The sequence below is a fragment of the Mastomys coucha genome, unplaced genomic scaffold (genome assembly GCF_008632895.1).
Source record: "Mastomys coucha isolate ucsf_1 unplaced genomic scaffold, UCSF_Mcou_1 pScaffold4, whole genome shotgun sequence".
NCBI lineage: Eukaryota > Metazoa > Chordata > Mammalia > Rodentia > Muridae > Mastomys > Mastomys coucha.
Window position 1 is genome coordinate 39,281,924 of NW_022196910.1, and position 22,122 is coordinate 39,304,045.

The 22,122-nt window shown below is 39.1% G+C and overlaps 1 protein-coding gene across 6 annotated transcripts in view; it reads left to right on the top strand.

The window, feature by feature from the left end:
• The first annotated feature begins 467 nt into the window (after positions 1 to 467).
• Kcnc2 (potassium voltage-gated channel subfamily C member 2) overlaps positions 468 to 22,122 on the top strand; it is a 197,835-nt gene continuing 176,180 nt past the window's right edge. For 4 of the 6 annotated variants that reach the window (XM_031349623.1, XM_031349626.1, XM_031349627.1 and 1 more), the window contains exons 1-2: positions 468 to 1,037; positions 2,189 to 2,894. In XM_031349623.1, the coding sequence (XP_031205483.1) occupies positions 2,208 to 2,894 (687 nt within the window). In that variant the 5' untranslated portion in view covers positions 468 to 1,037; positions 2,189 to 2,207. Of the gene's footprint in view, positions 1,038 to 1,980; positions 2,020 to 2,179; positions 2,895 to 22,122 lie in introns of those variants that run through there. The other 2 variants (XM_031349625.1, XM_031349624.1) reach the window with 2 other exon arrangements.

A 22,122-nucleotide genomic window follows, 5' to 3' on the forward strand; every position in this document is an offset into this window, starting at 1 on the left:
TAGTTCTTCTGGGGGAAAACTCTGTGGTTTATAATACGTAGTTGTATCAGCATTAGCAGCATAAACAGGGCCCAAAGAGATAGTAGAGTTAACCAGGACTTGGCTAATGAGAGAGTGTTGCTTTGTCGCTTGTTTATTTCAGACAAAGGAAGCTGAAGTTTTACTTTTTGGAGCATTATGTTCTGGATAAACTTTTAAAAACTTGTTTTAGTTTTATGTAACCGTGAGGTGGTGGCTGGAGACCTACATTTGAGTGAAGAGAGAAAGTAGAGCCTTGTAGAAGACACAAGAAACGAGATCCCTGTCACCTGTAAACAGACTTCTGTCAGCTGTCATTAAGGAAAAGATGCAATTGGCTTTAGATTCTCACTTGTTGGGAGGGGTGGGGCAGTGGGGAGACAGGGTGTGGAGATTGGTGCTTAAATAGTGCAGGTAGGGCTCCAGAGAGGGCAGAAGACGGGAGCTGCTCATCCTAGATTCCCCAGACCCACCCACCCACTGTAGCTGTGTGTTCAAGCAAGCGGTGATGAAGGAACAGCTCTAGCAGAGGCTGCTTTCGGGCGGGGGTGTGGGGGAGAATGAAATCTGTGGATCCAAATCTAAGCCGAGAGCCTTCACTTTCCACTGGGAAAACCCCCCCGTCCTCCGGTTAGCCTCCGCTCCAGACACAGCCAGCCGAGCTGAAGGTCTGTGGCGGGGTCGGGCTGCGCCAGCTGGACCCGCCCCGAGCTCCATGGTTCGCCCAGCCCCGCGCGATGGTGACTCTGGGCGCGGAGGGTGGCTATGGGAGAGCCCGCAGATCGCAGCAGCGTGAAGGCGGGGAGCGCGGCGGGCGGCGGGCGGCGGGCGGGGACTGTCTCCCCGACCTCAGCATCCAGAGAAGCGGCTCAACCACCTGAACCCCGAAAAACGCCAACAAGTAGTTTCTCCTTTGAGGAGGGAGGCTTAGCTGGCCGCAGAGACTCCGTCCGATTGCGGGAAGAACCTCGTCCACACGGAGACCCAAGCAGATCTACTTTTCTCCCGGTCTCCTTAAGGTATCCGGGGACGAGGAGGGGAGAAAGGGAAGGGCAGCGCAGGAGAACATCCCCCTGCTTAGCTTTAAGACTATGGATGTGGAGCCCCGGGAAGAAGCTGGAAACAGCCAGTCTTCCAGCTCAGTGACCCAGGGGGTGTGCCTCCCGCAGCTTCTCTTGGGCCTCGCCCCTCCTCGAAAGCAACCCCCCGACTCTCCTTCCCAAGATGTTTGTTTTTCTTGGGAAGGGGGAGGGGTGGTATAGATTGCTCACTTTTGTCCTCAAAGATGGATCCTAGTTAGCCGTTTCCTTTCCCAAGTCATAATAACATTAGCAACAAACGGCAACAGTAATGGGAAAAGGAAATTGGATGAGGAAATTAGTCAGAGGTCTCCTTGGTGAAAGGCGGTAGCGGGGACGTTTGTTGTTGTTGTTATTGTTGCTCGGACTTCTGTGTTCAGTCTTCTACCTGGTAGGTTAGGGAGAGAAGTGAACCGAGAACAGAGCGGGCAAAGGGCACTCCCCTAGTGCTGGGGCGGGGCAGAGAGCTGTCCAAGGTTGGACCAGGGTACGCAGGCAGCTGGGGTACTCCTGGCCCCCTCCTACTCAACACAGCTAAGTTGCTTCAGCGAACGTAACTCCTGATGGGGAATTGCATTAAGAACAGGGGAGGGGCTGAGAGAGAGAGGGATGGGATAGTGGGGAAGGGGGTCCATCTAGGGAGAAGTGTCTGAAGCAAAGGAGGGTAGAAAAAAGGCTAGGGAGTGAGCGGTGGGAACTTGGGGGGAAGGAAAGAGGGGTTTGGGGACTTAAAGCAGATTAGATGTGACAGGGATAGAGGGGAGACATGGTGGAGGGCAAGAACGGAGGAGAGGTCAGAGCCAAGGGTGGACTGTGTGCCGCAAGAGGAAAGGTTTCCTGGAAGGTCAAGGAAGACTCAACTGCTCTTCATTCTCTGGGAACCTGGGCCAGGCGTGATGCAAGAGGCGGGGACAGGACTTGGGTACCATGCTCCTCCTGGGAGGGTCCTTCCCTTGCCAGCTCTGCATCTTGGCACTCTTGGTGGGGGTGGTGGTGGGGGTGGTGTTGGGGGTGGTGGTGGTGTAGAAACGGTCCTGGTGAGTCTCTGATCCACGAGAGCTTTAACTTGGTGCTGTGTTCGCCTCCCCTAGTCATGTCTGAGCCACAGAGATGGGCAAGATCGAGAACAACGAGAGGGTGATCCTCAATGTCGGGGGCACCAGGCACGAAACCTACCGCAGCACTCTCAAGACCCTGCCTGGAACTCGCCTGGCCCTTCTCGCCTCCTCTGAACCTCAGGGTGACTGCCTGACTGCGGCCGGTGACAACCTGCAGCCGCTGCCCCCTCCGCTGTCTCCGCCGCCTCGACCGCCTCCCTTGTCCCCTGTCCCCAGCGGCTGCTTCGAGGGCGGCGCAGGAAACTGCAGTTCGCACGGTGGCAACGGCAGCGACCACCCTGGGGGAGGCCGCGAATTCTTCTTCGATCGCCACCCAGGAGTCTTCGCCTATGTGCTCAACTACTACCGCACCGGCAAGCTGCACTGCCCCGCCGACGTGTGCGGGCCACTCTTCGAGGAAGAGCTCGCCTTCTGGGGCATCGACGAGACCGACGTGGAGCCCTGCTGCTGGATGACCTACAGGCAGCACCGGGACGCGGAGGAGGCCCTGGACATCTTCGAGACACCTGACCTCATCGGGGGCGACCCTGGTGATGATGAGGACCTAGCGGCCAAGAGACTGGGCATTGAGGATGCTGCTGGGCTCGGAGGACCTGATGGCAAGTCTGGCCGCTGGAGGAAGCTGCAGCCTCGCATGTGGGCTCTCTTTGAGGACCCCTACTCATCCAGAGCCGCTAGGGTAAGACCTGAATCTAGCGTTCTCTGTTGTTGTAACTCTTTCAACTTCGCTTCAAACTTTTGATTCTTTCCTCCAACAGCCTTTGAGAAGAAGAGGAAGAAAGGACACGTGGTTTTCTAGATGTTTCATGTGGGGTAGGGCAAGCCGGGAGACTTTTTGCCCCATCTCTTCCACCCTCCCTGTTAGTCATTCAGACAGGTTTACTTTAGCAGATGGGACCCATCCATGTAAGAGTCCTGGGATATGCCCTAAATGTCATGACTACTTAGTTTTTACCTTAACTTTTCTTTTTGTTCCAGCTTTTTCCTTTAGCTAGGATGTGCTTTGGAGTTTGTTGCCCATCCTGATGTGACAGTTTCAAGGAGCTCTAACTCTCAGATCTGACTTATGGGGCAGTGGCTACATTAAGGATCTCATCTGAGGACAGGGAGAGGGGAAATGGTGTCTGTGTGTGAGTCTGGGTGGAATTAGGGTGTGAGGAGAATGTGTCTAGCCTTGTCTCTTCCCAGGGGCGAAGAGGATATTGTTGCAACTATTCCGGTGATCTTGCCTGCACTCTGGATCCTCAAGTTGGGTGTCTTAGGTGTATCTGTGTTCGTCACAGGTTGATGGTGAATTAATTACCCAATTGGTATGTCTTCTTTGAGTAACTCAGATTGTTGAAAACTTCACCTGACTTGTTATATCATAATCTTAGCCTCAATGTTTCTTTTTGTTTCCAAATTAAAGGAGGGATTATATTTACCCATTTATCTCCCCATAATCCTGTGAAGGGACTAGAGAGATTACCAATGACAGTGTCTTCAGCTTAAAGGAAATAAGAGAAATACAAATAATCAAAAATAATACAGGATATGAATTGGCCTTAGTTGTATAAGAGGATGGAACACTGAATTTAGTAAATTTTGGCCACTGCATATATCTTGTTTTTGATGCCCAGAGAAGACCTTCATCTCTCAGAGATGGTAATTCTCCCAGACTTGACTTTGACTCTACCCTCTGGAGCAACTTCCTTGGCATGTCAGAAATGTCTGCCTCTTAGTTTTTATGCCACTGACTGCCCACTGACTTCCAGAGAGAAATGCTTCTGACACTACCTTAGAAATCTGTGCATGTGTTTGGTTTTGGGGCAGAAAAAGAGTACAGACCATGTAAAATAGTGTTGCTCTCTTGGGCCTGACCTTTGGACCCATGAATAAATTTTAGAATACCCCCACACTCCTATATTCAAACATGGAAATGCTAAGCTTAATCCTAAGATACTGCTTTTAAAAAGTATTCCACATGGCAAAACAGTTCATGTTTAAAATGTGATTATTGATAACCAGGCCATGGTAGGGTACCTTCAATCCCAGTACTTGGGAGGCAGAGGCAGGTGGGTCCCTGAGTTCAAGGCCAGCCTGGTCTACAGAGCTAGTTCCAGGACATTCAATAGGACACAGAGAAACACAGTCTTGAAAAAAAAAAAAAAACAAGAAAAAGGTGCTTATTGATACAAATAAGATCACAGGCGCATGGCTTGCCCTTGGGCTTTTTGGTTCTCTGCTGAGTGCCGCTGTGTACTTCCCACTTGGTGGTTAAAGAGATAATTTGATTCTGTTTTCAGGCTCGTCACACGACTGTCTTCTTTAGTCTGTGTTTAATAAAACTATCGCCTTATTATCTTTCCTCCAGATAACATAGCACGATTTCCTCAGTCTGGTTTGTATCTAATCTTAAACAGGGTTCTGTACCTAAACGTGTATCGAGGCACACAACCTTTATTCTTACTATGAAATTTGATTCTGTTGATTATTATTGAAAAAAAGGTAGTCCATTGACTTGACAGCCACTGGGTTTTAGAAACAATTTTCATACTTAGATTTCCTTGTAACTAGGTGGAGGATTTGCCTCATATCGGCTTTTGAAGAAAGGAACAAGAGATTAGCACAAGGTCAAGAGCAGGTGAGAGCAAAATCAGGTGACAATCAATCACCGGCCTGAAATCTGTTTTAGAAGTCACTTAGCAAAGACCTTCTGTTTCTAATCACAATGAGGAAAATGAAGACACAGAGGTTAAGAAATGGTTAAGGTCATACATCAACTTATTAGCCAAACCAAGATTATTCTAGTGGTGTCATGACATCTTCCTGGCCCCTTTCCACAAAGTTGTCTGATTGTAACTGATTAGATTGTGAGGACTCTGCACAGCTATCTAAGACATTAATTACAGTTCCCACTTAGAAAGGACATTTACAACATTTTAAAATACATATATTGTAGAACATTGTCTGGGATAAACTTCGCATGGCACCAGTCAACAAAGAAAGAAAAATGTGTGACCTTCACTTTTTATGTGAACCCTGTTGGAATTTTTTGCTTGTTATTGGCCAGTGTCCAATATGTTATTTTCTGTTGCAGATTTCTAATTCAGGAAAGTAGCATTCCAGATCACCAAGGATTCCCTGAATCAGAGCACATAGCGTTAATTCATTGCTTCACATATGTGAAGTGATATTTTAGCTCCAATTCTGACCTGACCTAATGATACCAGATTGTTTCTTCACAGAGAATACCACTGAGGAATCAGCAGGAGAAAACTGTGCTTAAGTGATGTGATTCTGATTCTACGAACTGTAAATCATTACGAAGTGATTTGCTTCACAGATCTCATTCTTAATAAAGTTAAGCATTTTATAAATGTCCTATCTTTACATTACCTCATATATTTTCTGAAGTATGTGGATGAAGAATTTTCTGAAGTATGTAGATGAAGTATGTAGATGAAGCCCCCTTTTTGTTCTCACACCTATTTGCTTAGTTTATGATTCTTCCAATATCAAGGAGATTGCTTCAGTCTTAAGTTAAGTTTTATTTTCACTTTCATGAGGTCACACTAAAGCACTGGTGATAAGAAATGGTAATTGACGTTTATGACCCTGTCATTTTGCCTTTTGCTGGCATATCCTCTTTATCTATGAGTTTAATTTATGACATAAATATGTATTTGAGAGATTTTAATATTCAGTGATTTGGCCAGTAAGTTAATATGCCATACTTATATGTTATTTTTCTTAATTTTTTTTAAATTTCCATATAAGTTTCATGGAAATCTGTTGTGGAAAACCAAGATCAGGAAAGAGAGGAGATATGGCTCTATTAATGCTATTGACAATATTCATAAATAGTGAGGAGCAGGGACCCCTTTGGGAAAGTGCTGTGTATTATCTACTTCTAACTCAACATTTACAGTTTAGAGTATGAGTGTTCATTCAAGATTCAGTGCCATAAGAGAACATGACAGGCAGAGATTTCTTGGTCAAGCTTCTAGATTCTTTTCAGAGTTTTAGAACTCTAATTATAAATTGCCAGGCTTAGAAAACATTTCAAAGAGTCTGTTCCTAGCTCTAAAGGGGTGGGGGGATTACATTGCTCTTCATTCCCATTGTTTTCCATTCCCCTCCTTTTGCTTTGTAGATGAAGCTAGGAGGCTAAGCTCTCCCCTGTTTGAGACCATGATCCTTTTGTGGTGACTTACACATGTCTTTCATGACCAGGTTGATTTTCACTTTTCATTGTTAGGTTGAGAGAGAGCATTCTTTTTAATGCTCACATATTATAGTTCCCTCACAAATGATGGTTACCAAAATGTAATTTTCTTGTAGAAAACTTGCTTCTCTGGTCTGTATTTATTATTTAAACACTCTACATTAAAATCTACATAAAGGGGAGGCATGTAGAAGATACAGTTCTTTGTTCTCATTAAGTTAATTATTTCATTTATTATAAAAATATTTCCTACAGACATCATTTGAGTTAGGAAAGCCAACAAGACAGGAAAATGTTCCAAGACAGTAAAGTGTTTTTCTCAAAAAACAAAACCAAAAAACCAAAACTCAAAACCAAGACTCACCATCCTCCAATTGTTTGATTGTAAAACACAGTTTTTCTAGCTGTTGTTCTCATATCAATAATGTTACATGTTCTTCACCCAGAGAACCTGCTTGAGTGTAAACTCTTTTCTATCCATCATTCAGATTTCCATGACAACTCATGTCTCTGGGGTTTTAGTCTGTGCCACTCCCTTCTTCCTACTCAACTCATCTTAGGTGAACTTTTGTCAAAATGATTTGCCTAAATTAAACTCTTTAGCTGGTATCATGCATTTCAGAATAAAGTGTATGCTCCTTAACACGACAATGAAGACTTTTATGATCTAGATGCTCCTACCCTATATTTTTTTAAGCATCATCATCTTTCTTTTTGCCTTCAAAAATGTTAATTACTTAACGGTCAATTCACTAAAGATGGCACATTTGGATAGGGCAGTTAGACCTTGAAGTTTTAATATGAGGGTCCTTACAATTTTATTTGTATGATTGTTTTTTTTGTTTGTTTCTGAAAATGTATAGTCTTTTTAGTGAAGGTTGTACTTGTATTAAACAAGTGAACTGTGAGAACGTGGCCAACTCTCTTCCATTTTCTTTTCTCTATGAATCTTGAACCATGGCCAACTGTAGGACAAACCAAGTTCAAGTTCATGTCCTTGAGGAGATTTCGCTGTGATGGCTGGTTGTTTTCCTTTTCAATCTAAGAATCTTTTGACCTTTTCCAGAACATTAACTATATAATTTATAAATAAATTCAATTCTCATTAAGTTATTTTGGGGATTGAGCAGGACCAGAGAGTACCTCAGTCTCAACACATCAGTAAAAGAACACAGCTCCTTATTTGTTACATTGTATTTTTAGTAACATATATGATCACATACTAGACAAGGTGCTTTATCGCTAAGTACCAGGTGTACCAAAGGTGAATGCAGTTGGATGGATTAAGTATGATTTTCATGTATATTGACAGTCCATTTGTAGACTCAACAATTTTGAATTTTGCTGACAAAATTGAATGAGAGACAAGAAAATGTTCCCTATTTGTCAAGAGGTTATTTGCAAAGCAAATAAAAATAAGAAAATGTGCAAGTTTATGTGCAAATCAAACGTTCTCACTTGACTCTCTAAATCATCACTATTTGTGTTTACTGCCACAAGTAAAGTAAGTGTATTTTTCAGGTTTTGTGTGTTTTGAACTTATGAGTCGTAAATCCTTTTTTATTATGGCAATCTTTAAGATATGTCAAAATAAATTGCAAGGACAATAAAGATAAACACAGATCTCCTGTAGGAAATATATAGTGGCAAATGTTCTAAACAATAACCAGGGATATATTACAGAAACAGGAATATATTACAGAAACAGGAATGTATTACAGAAACAGGGATATATTACAGAAACAGGAATATATTACAGAAACAGGAATATATTACAGAAAGGTAATCCAGGTCTGCTTGGAGGTTTAAGGGCTTTCCTTTTACAACAGCTCAGGCAGACTTTTATGATAAAATAACATGGTTTAATGCTTGTTTAAGAGTTTGAAGGGTGGCAATTTTAATTCTGTGGAGTCAATATTTTCACAGAAAGGGAATAGAATATGGGTTTGAAGGGAGAAAAGGACAGAAGTAGAGAGTCTAGGGAAACAGAATTGTAAAAAAAAAAAAATCTGTATTAGGAGCTATGAGAACCATGCTGTTACTCTGATGTCAACTTGAGTTGAGCTCAGTTCATCTTCCTTTGCCCTATTCCTATAAATAATAATATCAATAATAAAAACCAGGGACGACACATTGGACTAAGATAGTACCCAAACTTCGTATCATCTCCAAGGTTTTGATGTTTGTAGGATAATTATTGCTGAAGATACTGGATAGGAACAGCATGTCTCTACCTATTCTGATTGCACTCCTAGAACTGTCACACCAACAAGGTAAACCAGAATTGATTTTTTTCATTTGTAACTTTCTGCCTTTTTTTCCCCTTCTCCCCCTTCCAGCTGTTGGGTAGCTGCTGCTCTGGTTACCATAGAAACAGGTTAGCTCCTAGCTTCCTGTTTCCATTGAAAACAGCTTTCTCTTAACCACATATTGATCTCAGGAAATCATTTTGCTGTGGCTCTGTCATGAAAGCCATAAAGATGATCTGCTCTGTCATTTCCTAGGTCTAAGATTCAGTGCAGGTGTAGATCCATCCACCCACAAGGGTAACTGATTAGATAATCTCAATTTTATTTTCATTTGAAAAGTACCTTGTCAAAGACATCATCCTTTTTTTTTCCTTCCCATATTTTATACAGCACGAGAGTCTTATTTATGTGAGGTCTTAGAGATATGTCTAACACATTTAAATGCTTACAAAACAGTGTCAAAACTCCTCCAGCTTTCATCTCCTTCACAACCTAGTCTCTCAGTATTAGTGTGGAGAATTTCTCAATGTCTGTTAAACTTGAAAGCTAAGATTTAATGTGTTAGTGAAGATTTTCAAAATTAGATGTATGTTTATTATATTGGGCTCGGTAAGATATAGAAAACGAAGGTAAATATACTGTCAAGGAACAAGTTTGTATAATTTTATATAGAGAGGAGATGGAAGAGAACTTGTAGGAATGTGGTTTTAAGTTTCAAGATACAGTAGGTATATGGGATATATATATATATACACACACACACATATGTATATATATATATATATATATATATATACACACACATAATATATATGTATATATTCCAAATATATAAATGGAAAATATTTTTAGTGTATATGTACATATACATACACATATATACATATGTACACATGCATGTATATACATATATAATGCACTCATACATACACATATATATGTAATCTAAATGTAAACTATTTCCATAAGATTTGTGACTGATATATGCAGTAGATGTTTAGTGTTCATGAAGATTAGATTTGGAAGAAGAAAACTCATTCATCTGACCCAACTGCCTCATTTTGAGAAGACATGCCCTGGCTGTGACTAGGTAGTGAGAATTGAGGGGCTAGAACTTAGATCTTCTGTCTTTGACTTCTGGGTCACTGCTCTTTCTATTCAAACGTGGTTGCTTAGTCTACTCCACATTCCCCGCTGAATGCACACATTTTGCCACTAAGATGCAGCGACTAAGTTAGGAATAGTGATGTCAATCTCTGTCTTATCTCTGTTTGTTCAGCAAATATCAGGGAACAGCTCTTCCATAGAGACCAATAGACTTAGATATATTCTTCCAGCACTACCATCTCCAGTTTCACATTCTATCTTTGTACTTTCCCCAAAGTCTCAAAATTAACTTGCCGATAGAGCTACTTCCTTCTTGTCCTCAGACTCTGAAAGCTGGACTCCTTGGGGTCTGTAGATCTTTCCTTGCTCTACTCATTAGATTTATTGGTTTTGAGGTTTTTTTAAATGTGATCTTGCTTCAACCTATGGGTGATGAGTTCTTTAATGTGTAGAGTGTAGACTTTTCAAATGTAAATAGCCGGGATTATGTAATAGGAAAAATAAAATGTGCTTAAAGCTAGTGGAAATTCATATGTGAAGTTGGATTTTGATGTGAGATCAGGAAATCACATGTAATCTTTCATGAACCTTTTTATAATGGTCAGTTAGTTGAAGACATAAAGTGTGATTGTAAAGAAATGCTATAATTTTTGACAGTCTGACAGAAAACATTGTATAGAAATCAAAATGGAAAAGCTTTGGGCAAAATGATACTTACCGTATAAAGTTAAAAGTAATTCAAGATTGTTACAGTACTTAGCTGGACTTCTCCCATGAAACTTGACAAATGATAAAGCATTATCCCAATATGATAGTTTTTGAGCTCCATGTGTCTAAAAGGTTCCATGAAGGTACCTCAAGGGTATCCAATGTCTTCATGTTCTTATGTGTGAAGATCTATGTTCGTGTGCTATCAAAAATACTGCCATTCTTCATGCATCTAATTAAATGTTTAGATTCTGTTTATACAAATAAGGCTAAGTTAAGGTTATAGTATGTCTGTTTACCCAGTCCATTGTATTGTTGATATCTTTTAAAATCTCAATCAAAAGCTAGAACTGTCTATTAGGGAGGAGTCTATGTTTTTGTCTGTCTGTTTTGTTTTGTTTTGTTTTTGAGACAGGATCTCATGTATCTCATGCTGGTCTTGAGTTCATTTTGTAGTCATGGATAATTTTGAATTTCTCATCATCCTGTTTCCACCTCCCAAGTACTAGGATTTGAGTCATGCCTAGGTCAAAATCATCTTTTTTGTTAGATACCTTTTGATTTACTCTAAGTAGTCAGAAGTGCTTTCCTTTAAGTTGCCTGCCTAGAAAAAGCTAAAAAGCCAACAACTTTGATCACACAGGTTCTTTCATTTATACCAATATTTTGTCTAGATTGAAAAGAATACTCTGGGAGTCAAAGGAGGGTGGAAATTATGTAATTATATTTCAATTAAAACATCTTCAAATACTCAGTAAATATAAAATACATTACATATAAAATAAAATCATTTTAAAGATTATTAACATACTGAAATGTTTAAATTTAAGACTACATGATAATGAATTAAGTTCAGTCAAAAACCCTTTGATCAAACAATTGATTATTTGAATGTTTTTTAAGGAAGTATATAAAATTTTCTTTCTGAGTTTTTAAGTATACAACAGAAATTTTTTATATTAGTAGTTTTGAATTTATGGATTTATTATAAGATAGTATTTGTTAAAAGAGAATATTGCATAGTGATTATGTTTATGCCATAATAGTAATCATTGGGTGAGTAAACTTTGTTTCTTACTGATATTGTTATATTAATTTTGGGTAAGATCAGTAAGATTATATTTAAGGAAAAATAACAATATAGTGACTGTGGTTTAACTTATACTTAAGTTTTCCATCATTTAAGCATCTTGTAGTGAGAAGTGATAGCACAATTATGAATGTTATGAGAATCTGCAATGTAACCTCTTTTTCAAGTAGATTAAATAGAAAATGGGCGGTATATATGCACAATCTATCCTTGCATATACAATTAAGTCTCAAATAACAGCAGCCTTTGGTTTGTCTGTTGCTATTAGAATTGTATAAGATCAGAGTGAATCTGCCACAGTGTTGTCATATGGCCAGCAAATACAACGAAGTTAAACTACTGTGTTTAGAATGTGAATGATAAATATTGGTGAACTTATGATTTGTCTGTAGTCTCATAATGGTATTCATTGCACCTTGCTGTGCAGAGGCACAGAATTAAAATGAATGAATGAAATAAAATGTAATTTAATATATTATACTTAAAACATATTAAAATGAATAGCCTTTTTTTTTTTATAAAAACAGGGTTGGGTTTTTACTAATTTTCTAAATTTTTTATGTACCATTCATATTTTAGTTGGAATGGACACATCAGATTTTTATAGTTTTTAAACTTAGTGTTTTTTTCTTAATCTATTTTTATTTGGATAGCACTGATTTAGTTAATCTCTGATTCATCTGCCCTTCATGGTTTGTCTTTTGACATTTGATTTTTAGAGCTAAGCATAGTTGACAAACATCATAGACACATTGGGTTTGTTTTCTCTACCTTGGTGTGCATTTATTGGGTGACAAAATAGCGTGCATGTTGTAAAGCACAGGGATATTCTCATTTAACTAAAAAACAACTGAATAGCAAGCATCAAAGGTCTTAGTGCCTTTAATTTTGTGTCTTTCAACTATCACCAAGCTTCAGCAGTTGGCCAGGACTATGAAGCACAATAAGAATGCAGAACAAATTGACACTGGGTGTTTGGCTTCAGGATAGATATTTGTAGGAAGAAAAAGAAATCTACAAATAAATAAAAAGTACAGTATCATGCATACATACTACACACTTTATGGGAGGTAGGGGTCTAAGGCAGATGCATGGTGTAGGAAAGTAGCTATGTTGTTGTGTAATATAGACAGATTCATAACTCCCAGAGATATGTAGACATTTGCACATAGTCAAAGGGAAGGTCAATAGAGCAGTCAAAAGACATGGTAGGGAGTAACTGAATAATAGGAAGGTCAGAAGGCAGGAACATGGAAAAGGCAGGATAGTACAATCAGAGGGCAAGGGAGCTAAGTCAGGACACCTTGTCTTGAAGCACTAGCTTTTAAATGGCGTATCTTCTTTTGGGTCACAGGGATGAAAGTCTGGCTTTCTGCTTTCCAGTCAGTTTTGACGTGAAAGTGTTCACAGTGGGACTCAGTCTGCTAAACTTTCATTCTGATAACACCTTAGATTCAAGTATAATATTTATAAGCTATTTCTCTGAGTTTCCTTTGGCTTACTGGACTAGAGAGAAAGTAACCATATCTTACTGAGTGGTTGCTATAAGGATAAACTAAATAATTATTATTACTGTATATATTTTTTAGTCATTTTGAGAGGTAATGTGGTCATAGTCAGTCTTATGGAAAATTTCTGGCATTTGGAATGTTCTTGAAGGAATGAGTTATCTCTCCTTGAGAATTTTCATGTGGATAATGAATAATTGTTGGTCTAGAAAATGGCTATCAGTCACTCATGATTAAATAGCAAGCAGTTAGATATCCAATACATTTTTATTACGGATCAGACATTTCAAGTGGCAGAGTGAAAACATACTCCCTACCCTTAAAAGGGTTGTAGTAATGCAGTGAAAGAGGGTAGAGGGATGGTGGTCCTGCCATGACATGATGTCTACAAGAGATGGAAGCCACAATGTTTTGGAGACCAGCACAGACATGTTGGGAATGTAATATCTTCCTGAAGAACAGGGCAGAAGATAAAGAGGATGTGCCCTGATTTTGTTTGCTTGTGCTTTTTAGATACTGGGAAGATCCTAAACAAAAGTTTCAAAAGGAGAAGAGGAAGGCCTGTTCAGAGTACCCTGGGTAAATGAATACAACTAGCTTACAAACAGAGAAAAGATTCAGCCAGTGGTAGAGCTGAGATTGACTTAAAAGCCCAGAAAATTCTGTTGGTAGTAGGGCTTCTCCCTACTCACTTGCTCTGGTCTCTTTGTATAAGCTTCAGTGGGCCTGACCTTGAACCTGCTACTTTCCTGTTAAGAATCTCCTCCTTTTTGCATAATAAGGTGGGTTCTTTTTTTTTTTTCTTTTTTTCAATTTTGAATTGAATGGTTATGGTTTGGATATTGGCACATAGTAATGATTCTTTCGTGGGCTTTAGTGCTATAATATTTAGAATTATTTCTTGTGATTCTTTTTACATTTCTGTATGAACACCTGAAATTCAAACAGCATTTTATAGAGTTATGGGTTTTTATGTTAAGTATGCCCCTTAAAATTCTTGATAACTATAATTCACACCAGAACAAGATAGGGAGGGATGAACACTCTTTTCCCAAGGAAATACAGAATTTCTGATGTTACCATTTTGAATTAAAATCCATGAAGAGAATATTAAGGTTTGCATTTCTATGACATATCCGACCATCCACTGCAGTCAGTCATTCATGTGGATTCCAAAGTTACTAACTTGAAATTGAAACTACAAAAAGGGTGGGATACTCCTTAGGACATTGATTAAAATGGAGTTTTCTTTAGAAAGGTTCAGAAAGGAGAGGAAGAGTGAGGAAGAAAATCAAAACAGAAGTAAGGATAATAGAGTTAAAGCTGGAAGATGGTGATATCAGATTCAAGGCCATGGAATTCTTCCCAATGCACGTGCTTCCCTGTTTAGGAAAACTTTATTCTTTTTGATTCCAAACTGAGGCCATCCTCCATTCTCAAACTCCCAGACATTATATTTCCAACTTAACTATGAAAATACAGCTTGATTCAAGGGACAGATTCTTTTCTTTTTTTTTTTCCATCCTTAAATACAAGAAACATGTTCTCTTTTTTTTTTTCCCATAGGCACACCATTATTCCTCCAGCCTGGAATAGCCTACCTCCCCCTTGGTTTCAAAGAGTGACACAATCATTTTTTTAACATCTTGCAAGCTTTACTCCTCCTCATGTCTCAAACATTGTTCAAAACTGTTGTGTATTTGTCCAAGCTTCCTGCTCTCTCTTTATAGACATTGTATTCTAGCACCTGACTAACTGAGTTGATTTCCTAGGACTGCCACCACAAAACTAATGATGTAAAGCAGCAGGGACTTACACTTTTATTTTGGGAGGGAGTGTCTGGAGTCTGGGAATCACCAGCTTTAACTTCTTTTGGGGGTCTGAAGGGCAGTCAAGTCACTGCTGATGTCTGATGGTTGGTCATCAGGTCTGGGCTATGTCCCCGGACATGGATATATCACTCCAAGTATTTTCCTACCCTCTGCTCACAAGTTCTCTGAGCCAGTCTCATTTCTCTCTGGTGAAGATCATAATCAATGGAGGGAAACCTGCCCCCATCTAGTATATCTCCAGTTTAATTTTATTAATTATATATTCAAATATGCTTCATTTCAGAAAAAGTCACCTCATGATCTTTGTTGTATACATGAACTTGAGGGTCATTCATTCAACAGTTCTTTCATTTTTTTCTGGTTTATCTATTTATTTGGCTATACACTTGTAGCACGCAAGAAATCTTTCTTCTTTTATTTTTATTTTCCTTCCTTTCAAAAAAATTGAGCCAGAGCTCTCCCTCTGTAGCCATTGCTAGTCTGGAGTGTATTATGTGGTCCAGGCTGACCCTGAGCTGGCCATAGTCTTCTTCTCTTGTCCTCCGTAGTTCTGGGGTTACAGATGCGAGCTGTTGCATCGAGTATCTTTCCTATTTTCTTTTACCCCTTTGCCATATCATGTCATACTCTAATGCTAACATGTCTTTGAGATTCTTCTGAAGATATTACTTTTAGGGAATAAAAAAAGACTGCCCTTTTATCTCTGGCATTAAGTGTAGTCTCTTTCTGAACATTATTTTTCTGTTTTAAACCTTCTTGTGTTTTAAATGGTTGATTCTCTTCAAATATCTTTCCCTCTTAAGGGGATGGGGGACAATTGTAGCACAGTGCCTGTGGGTAAACTGACGATCCTGCTGAAGCATACCTTTAAGGTGGGGTGTGTAAGAGCAGGTGCATGAACCTAAGGTCCCAGCAACCGTCTAAGAAAGGAAGTGTGATTTGGGGACACAATTTGATTTTTCTTTTTCTTCACATACTGGGAGGAAATCTGTGTAAAGTAAGTATTCTCTACTTTCCTGTGTCACTCCAGCCTATTAATGGAGGAGTGGATGTCCTTCTTTATTCAAGGGATTGGTTTCTATTGGCAGTCACTAACATAGTGGGGTGATCCTGAACACTCATTCTACCTCCAGTTCCCCTACTAGGTGTGTGGCATCTGAATTCCAATTTCCTTTGGATTTCACTGGGGGAAAATGGCTAATCCTAAGAAATACTCACAAAACTGAAGAGGTGGGCTCAGTGGGTAAGAGATTTTGATATATACACATGAAGACCAGAGTTCTGTTTCCATGTCTCAAATGAAAAAAATCGAGTGGCCCTGTGGGTGTCTATAACTCAGGAGCTCTGGACTTGCTCACATCAACCTGGCTATGGGTTTATTGAGAGACCCTGTCTCCAGAAAGTTAGGGGAGAGTGATAGAACAATATACCCAATGTCCTCCTCTGGCTTTGCCTATAGGCATGTATGTTCTCTCTCTCCTTTGTCCTCACCCCTCTCACATGTGCTCGCGCACACACACATACATACTCTCTTCTGTATCTAATGCTGAGTTGCAGAGTCACATTACTCTTTATTCAACCTTCATCTCCACTAGTTAAATCCTATTTGCTTCATTATCTAAATATTTTGTGTCAACAAAACAATTTCTTTTCTGATTTTTAATTTGTGTGTTTTCTTCAGCATTTTAAATGAGATTTGGATAAGGAGTGAGGTTCTTGAACTAGAATTAGATTGTAGTTGCCTGTCTGTGTATCACATAGCCAAGAAGGGAAGTACTGCAGAGTACATAGTTAAGGCATCTCATCTTTGTGAGACTGTTGTAGCATTCAGTGCCACAAGCTTGGATGGATGGAATACTAGGTGCCTTTTGTTTCTCAGTTACAGATCTGTATGTTATATACTGACTGCTATCTCCAATTGTAACATAGAATTAAGGCTAAAGTGTTTATGAAAACGCAGCATGACAGATAAAAATTGGTATACATATGTAGGTCACTATTTAACATATGTGAATCAGTAGTCACTGAATGTTAGGTCCGGGGCATTATTATATACAGCTGTAGATTTATAAACACTATATACTTAGCCTATACTATATTTATAAAAACGTCCTTTCCTTAGTAATAGATTCACCTTAGTTCACAGTAACTTATTTACTTTATAAATACTTGAATTTTTTCAAGCTTTTAATTCTCTGTAGTGACCATGAAGCTTCTTACACAGATGCACTTTGGGGCTGTATAACATTTTGTTTCTTATGAACTGATTCTACAAGCATGATTGTATTTTCATTCATTCTTTCTTTTTTATAATTAATTATTTTATTTACTTATATTACAAATGTTGTCCCCCTTTCCAGTCTCTCCTCTGCAAGCTCCTCTCTGCCCCTTTTCCTCTAAGAGGGTGCTGCCCCTACTCCTGCCTCACACCTCTAGCATCCCCCTTTGCTGGGGCAACAAGCCTCCACAGGACCAAGAGCATTCCCTCCCACTGATGCTGGATAAGGCAGTCCTCTGCCACATTTGTAGCAGGAACCATGGATCTGCCCATGTATATACTCTTTGCTTGGTGATTTAGACCCTGAGAGATCTGAGGGGTCCAGTTAGTTCTTGCTATGTTCTTCCTATGGGATTGCAATCTCCTTCAGCTACTTCAGTCCTTCCCCTAACTTTTCTATTGGGGTTCCCTGAATCTGTCTTAGTCAAATGCTGGCAGAACCTCTCAGAGGTCAGCTATACTGGGCTCCAGTTTGCAAGCATATCTTGGCATTAGCAATAGTGTTGGGTTTGGTGTCTGCAGATGGGATGGACTTCAAGGTGGAGTAGTCTCTGGATGGCCTTTCCTTCAGTCTCTTTTCCAGTTTTTCTCCCTGCTATTTCCTTTAGACAGGAACAATTATGGATTAAAGATTTTGAGATGGGCGAATGGCCCCATCCCTCAACTGGGGGCCATATGTATCCACAGTGGTCTCTTCAGGTTCTATCTCCCCACTGTTGGGTGTTTTGGGTATGATCATCCCCATTAAACATTTTTACTTTGTCAAAATTTTTGTTAGTGACTAAGACACAAAAGTGTTAATGAATCTAGGCCCACACAGGGCCTAGATCCTAAGCATCTCCATCTTCCACCCATGTCTTTTGTTCCACATGGAGATCTTCCCAGGGAGCCACACACATGGAATTGTCATCCCTGATCAAGGTTCCCTGGAGTGGAGTTGTTCTGTATGTTCTATATGTTCATCATAGAAGGCATGCATTCAATAAAAAGATGATAAAAAATGTAGTAGAGCACATGCCTGACCTAGGAGCACAACTGTTGTTATTGTTATCAGGGATATATGAATATGTTATTGTGATCTTTCTACTGCTGGCAACACAGTGGGTTTGCTTACATCAGTGTTACCACAAGCACAAAATGCATTATGCCACCATGTTATGATGGCTATAAATTAGTAGGTGATGGGAATTTTTCATCCACCTTTTAATCTGATAGTCACACCACAGTATATCTGCTTCTTGTCTGACCAACCCCTTATATGTGCCATATGATGGCATATACCCATAAGCTTCTTGTTCTCACTAGTTATGGAATTGTGTAGCAGATGCTCTTGAATCTGTTTTGTTTTTGTTGTTGCTCAGAGTTATGAATAGTAGGTGGTAATTTTCCTGGTAGGTTCTTTTGGAAATAGCAATTATATATGTTTATGGGACATAATATAATGTTTTGATATATATTTGTAATGTGGAATGATTAAATCAGGCTAATTAACAAACAGTATATGATGCACTTATTTTTTTCAGAGTGAAAGCATTTAAAATCCACTCATTTAGCAATTTTGAAATATAATATGAATTATTTATCACAACCACCATACTGTGCAGTGGATCACTAAAGCTTATTGCCCTCAGCAGGATTTTATCACTGTCTGAATAACTTGGTGAGTTCCTTGCCTACAGGACTATATTCTTCTCAGTCTTCCCTGAAAAGGCAGTATTTATTCTTTTCTCTTTTTAGCCCACATTTCCCCCATGTTTTGATCTACTCTAATCCCTAATACTTAATCCAAATGAGAAGTTTCAAAGCCCATGTATAGAGTATGATTTCAATTCCCCTTAGACTGACATTTAAACATTTTCTGAAAATTATCAGACCACAGTATCACATTAATTTGTCACCTACCTACTGAGAATACACTTGTAAGAACCATGAACTTTGATCACTCAACAGATGCTTGTGAGTCTCTGCGGAAATCATGCCCTTAAGTTGAAAGCATGTTTACATATTAGTATGTTTTAATTTTACTAGAGAGGTGATGCCAGTGGGAGTGAATGTTAAGTCCTCATTAGGCAGAGATGCAACTGCCTAACAGTGACAAATGACATTGGTTGTCCTGCTAAGTCAGTGAAGTAAGACCTTCTCTGAAGGATACTGTGTCCTCAGGAAAGATGTTGAAAATGGACATTGTGTTAGCAATGAAATCAGACAAGGACAACAAGCAATAAAGGGTTCCTATTTATCACATTCTTATTACTTTATTTCATTTAGCAAATTAGGAATATCCAGTGCTGATCCCCCACCTCCCATGTAATCAGAAATAAATTTTATCAGATCAATGAAGCAAAGAACATTTATATTTAAAATACAATTATGTCTAGATATCCCAACTGACCTGAGAGAATATCAGAATTGTTAAAGGCACTTAACAAACGTAGATCATCAGGGGAATGATAAAAGTCTGTTTTAAGAGCTTACTCTACTCTTTTCCATTGTATATTTTTGGGGTCTTTGTTAAAGATCAAGTGACTGTGTGTGATTTTATTTCTGGTCTTCAATTCTATTCCATTGATCAATGTGTCTGTCTCCGTATCAGTACCATGCAGTTTTTATCACTATTGCTCTGTAGTAAAGCTTGAGGTCAGGGATGGTGAGTCCCCCAGCTGTTCCCTTATTGTTAAGATTTGTTTTTGCTATTCTGGGGTTTTTGCTTTTCCAGATGAATTTGAGAATTCCTCTTTCCATGTCTTTGAAGAATTGTGTTGGGATTTTGATGGGAATTGCATTGAATCTATAGATTGCCTTTTGTAGGATGGCCGTTTTTACTATGTTAATTCTGCCAATTCAGGAGCATGGGAGATCTCTACATTTTCTGAGATTTTCTTCGATTTCTTTCTTGAAACACTTGAAGTTATTGTCATACAGGTCTTTCACTTGTTTGGTTAGAGTTACCCCAAGATACTTTATATTATTTGTGGCTATAGTGAAGGGAGTAGTTTCCCTAATTTCTTTTTCAGCCTGTTTATCATTTGTATAAAGGAAGGCTACTAATTTATTTGAGTTAATTTTATATACAGCCACTTTGCTGAAGTTGTTTATCAGCTGGAGAAGTTCTCTGGTAGAATTTTTGGGGTTGCTTATGTATACTATCATATCATCTGCAAATAGTGATATTTTGACTTCTTTGTTTCCAATTTGTATTCCTTTGACCTCCTTTTTGTTGTCTAATTGCCCTAGCTAGAATTTCAAGTACTGTATTGAATAGATAGGGAGAGAGTGGTCAGCCTTGTCTAGTCCCTGATTTTAGTGGGGTTGTGTCAAGTTTGCCTCCATTTAGTTTGATGTTGGCTACTGGTTTGCTGTATATTGCTTTTCCTATGTTTAGGTATGGGCCTCAAATTTCTGATCTCTCCAATACTTTTAACATGAAGGGGTGTTGTGTTTTGTCAAATGCTTTTTCTGCATCTAAGATGATCATGTGATTTTTTTCTTTGAGTTTGTTTATATAATGGATTATGTTAATGGATTTTCATATATTAAACCAACCTTACATCCCTGGGATGAAGCCTACTTGATAGTGGTGAATAATGGTTTTGATGTGTTCTTGGATTTGGTTTGCAAGAATTTTATTGTGTATTTTTGCATCGATATTCATGAACGAGTTTGATCTGAAGTTCTCTTTTTTTGGTTGGGTCCTTCTGTGGTTTAGGTATCAGAATAATTGTGGCTCCATAGAAAGAGTTAGGTAGTGATCCTTCTCTTTCTATTTTATGTAATAGTTTGAGGAAATTTGGTATCAGGTCTTCTTTGAAGGTCTGGTAAAATTCTACACTAAATCCTTCTGGCCCTGGGCTTTTTTTGGTTGGAAAATTTTTAATGACTTTTTCTATTTCCTTGTGCATGATATGGGTCTGTTTAGATAGTTTACCTGCTCTTGATTTAACTTTGGTATGTGGCATTTGTCTAGAAAACCATCCATTTTATCTAGATTTTCCAGTTTTGTTGAGTATAGGCTTTTATAGTAGGATCTGAAGATTTTTTTTGTATTTCCTTCATTTCTGTTATGTCTTTTCATTTCTTATTTTGTTAATTTGGCATATGAAATAATGCAGAATGTTAGAATGATCATGTAGTTTTAAAACTAAACACCTTTATAGTTTATATTCTTTTTAAAAAAGATTATTTATTTTATATGTATGAGTACATTGTAGCTCTATAGATGGCCATGAGCCATCATGTAGCTGCTGGGAATTGAACTCAGGAACTCTGCTCGCTCTGGCCCCGCTCTCTCTGGTGTAATACACTGTAGCTGTGTTCAGACACACCAGAAGAGGGCGTCAGATCTCAGCACAGATGGTTGTGAGCCACCATGTGGTTGCTGGGATCTGAACTCAGGACCTGTGGAAGAGCAGTCAGTGCTCTTACCTGCTGAGCTGTCTCGCCAGTCTTGTAGTTTATATTCTTAAACAAAAGTGCTAATAAGCCATAAAATTAAATTCTTACAAAAACACATTGAAATAATATTGGCTAGATGAAGGAGACATATTGATTGTTTTCTGTCCCCAGACTTTTATAAACTTATCACATTTGTTTCCCCCCTAAGATGATGAAGTTATAAAGATAAACAGAAGATGAGTGTGTGTGTGTGTGTGTGTGTGTGTGTGTGTGTGCCTGTGTGTTTGTGTATGCATGTATGGGAGTGTATGTGTGTTTGTGAGTACTCATGTATAGGTGCATTGTGAGCATGTGTGTTTGCACACACATGTGTAGGCCAGGGATTGACTTTAAGAGTCATTCTTTGGGAGCCACCCACCTTGTTTGAGGAAGGGTATTTCACTAGGACCTTGAGTTCACTAAGTTAGCTAGGCTGGCTGGCCAGGAAGTCCCAGGTCTTTACCTGGCCTTTTCTGGAATTACAATGTGTGTCACCC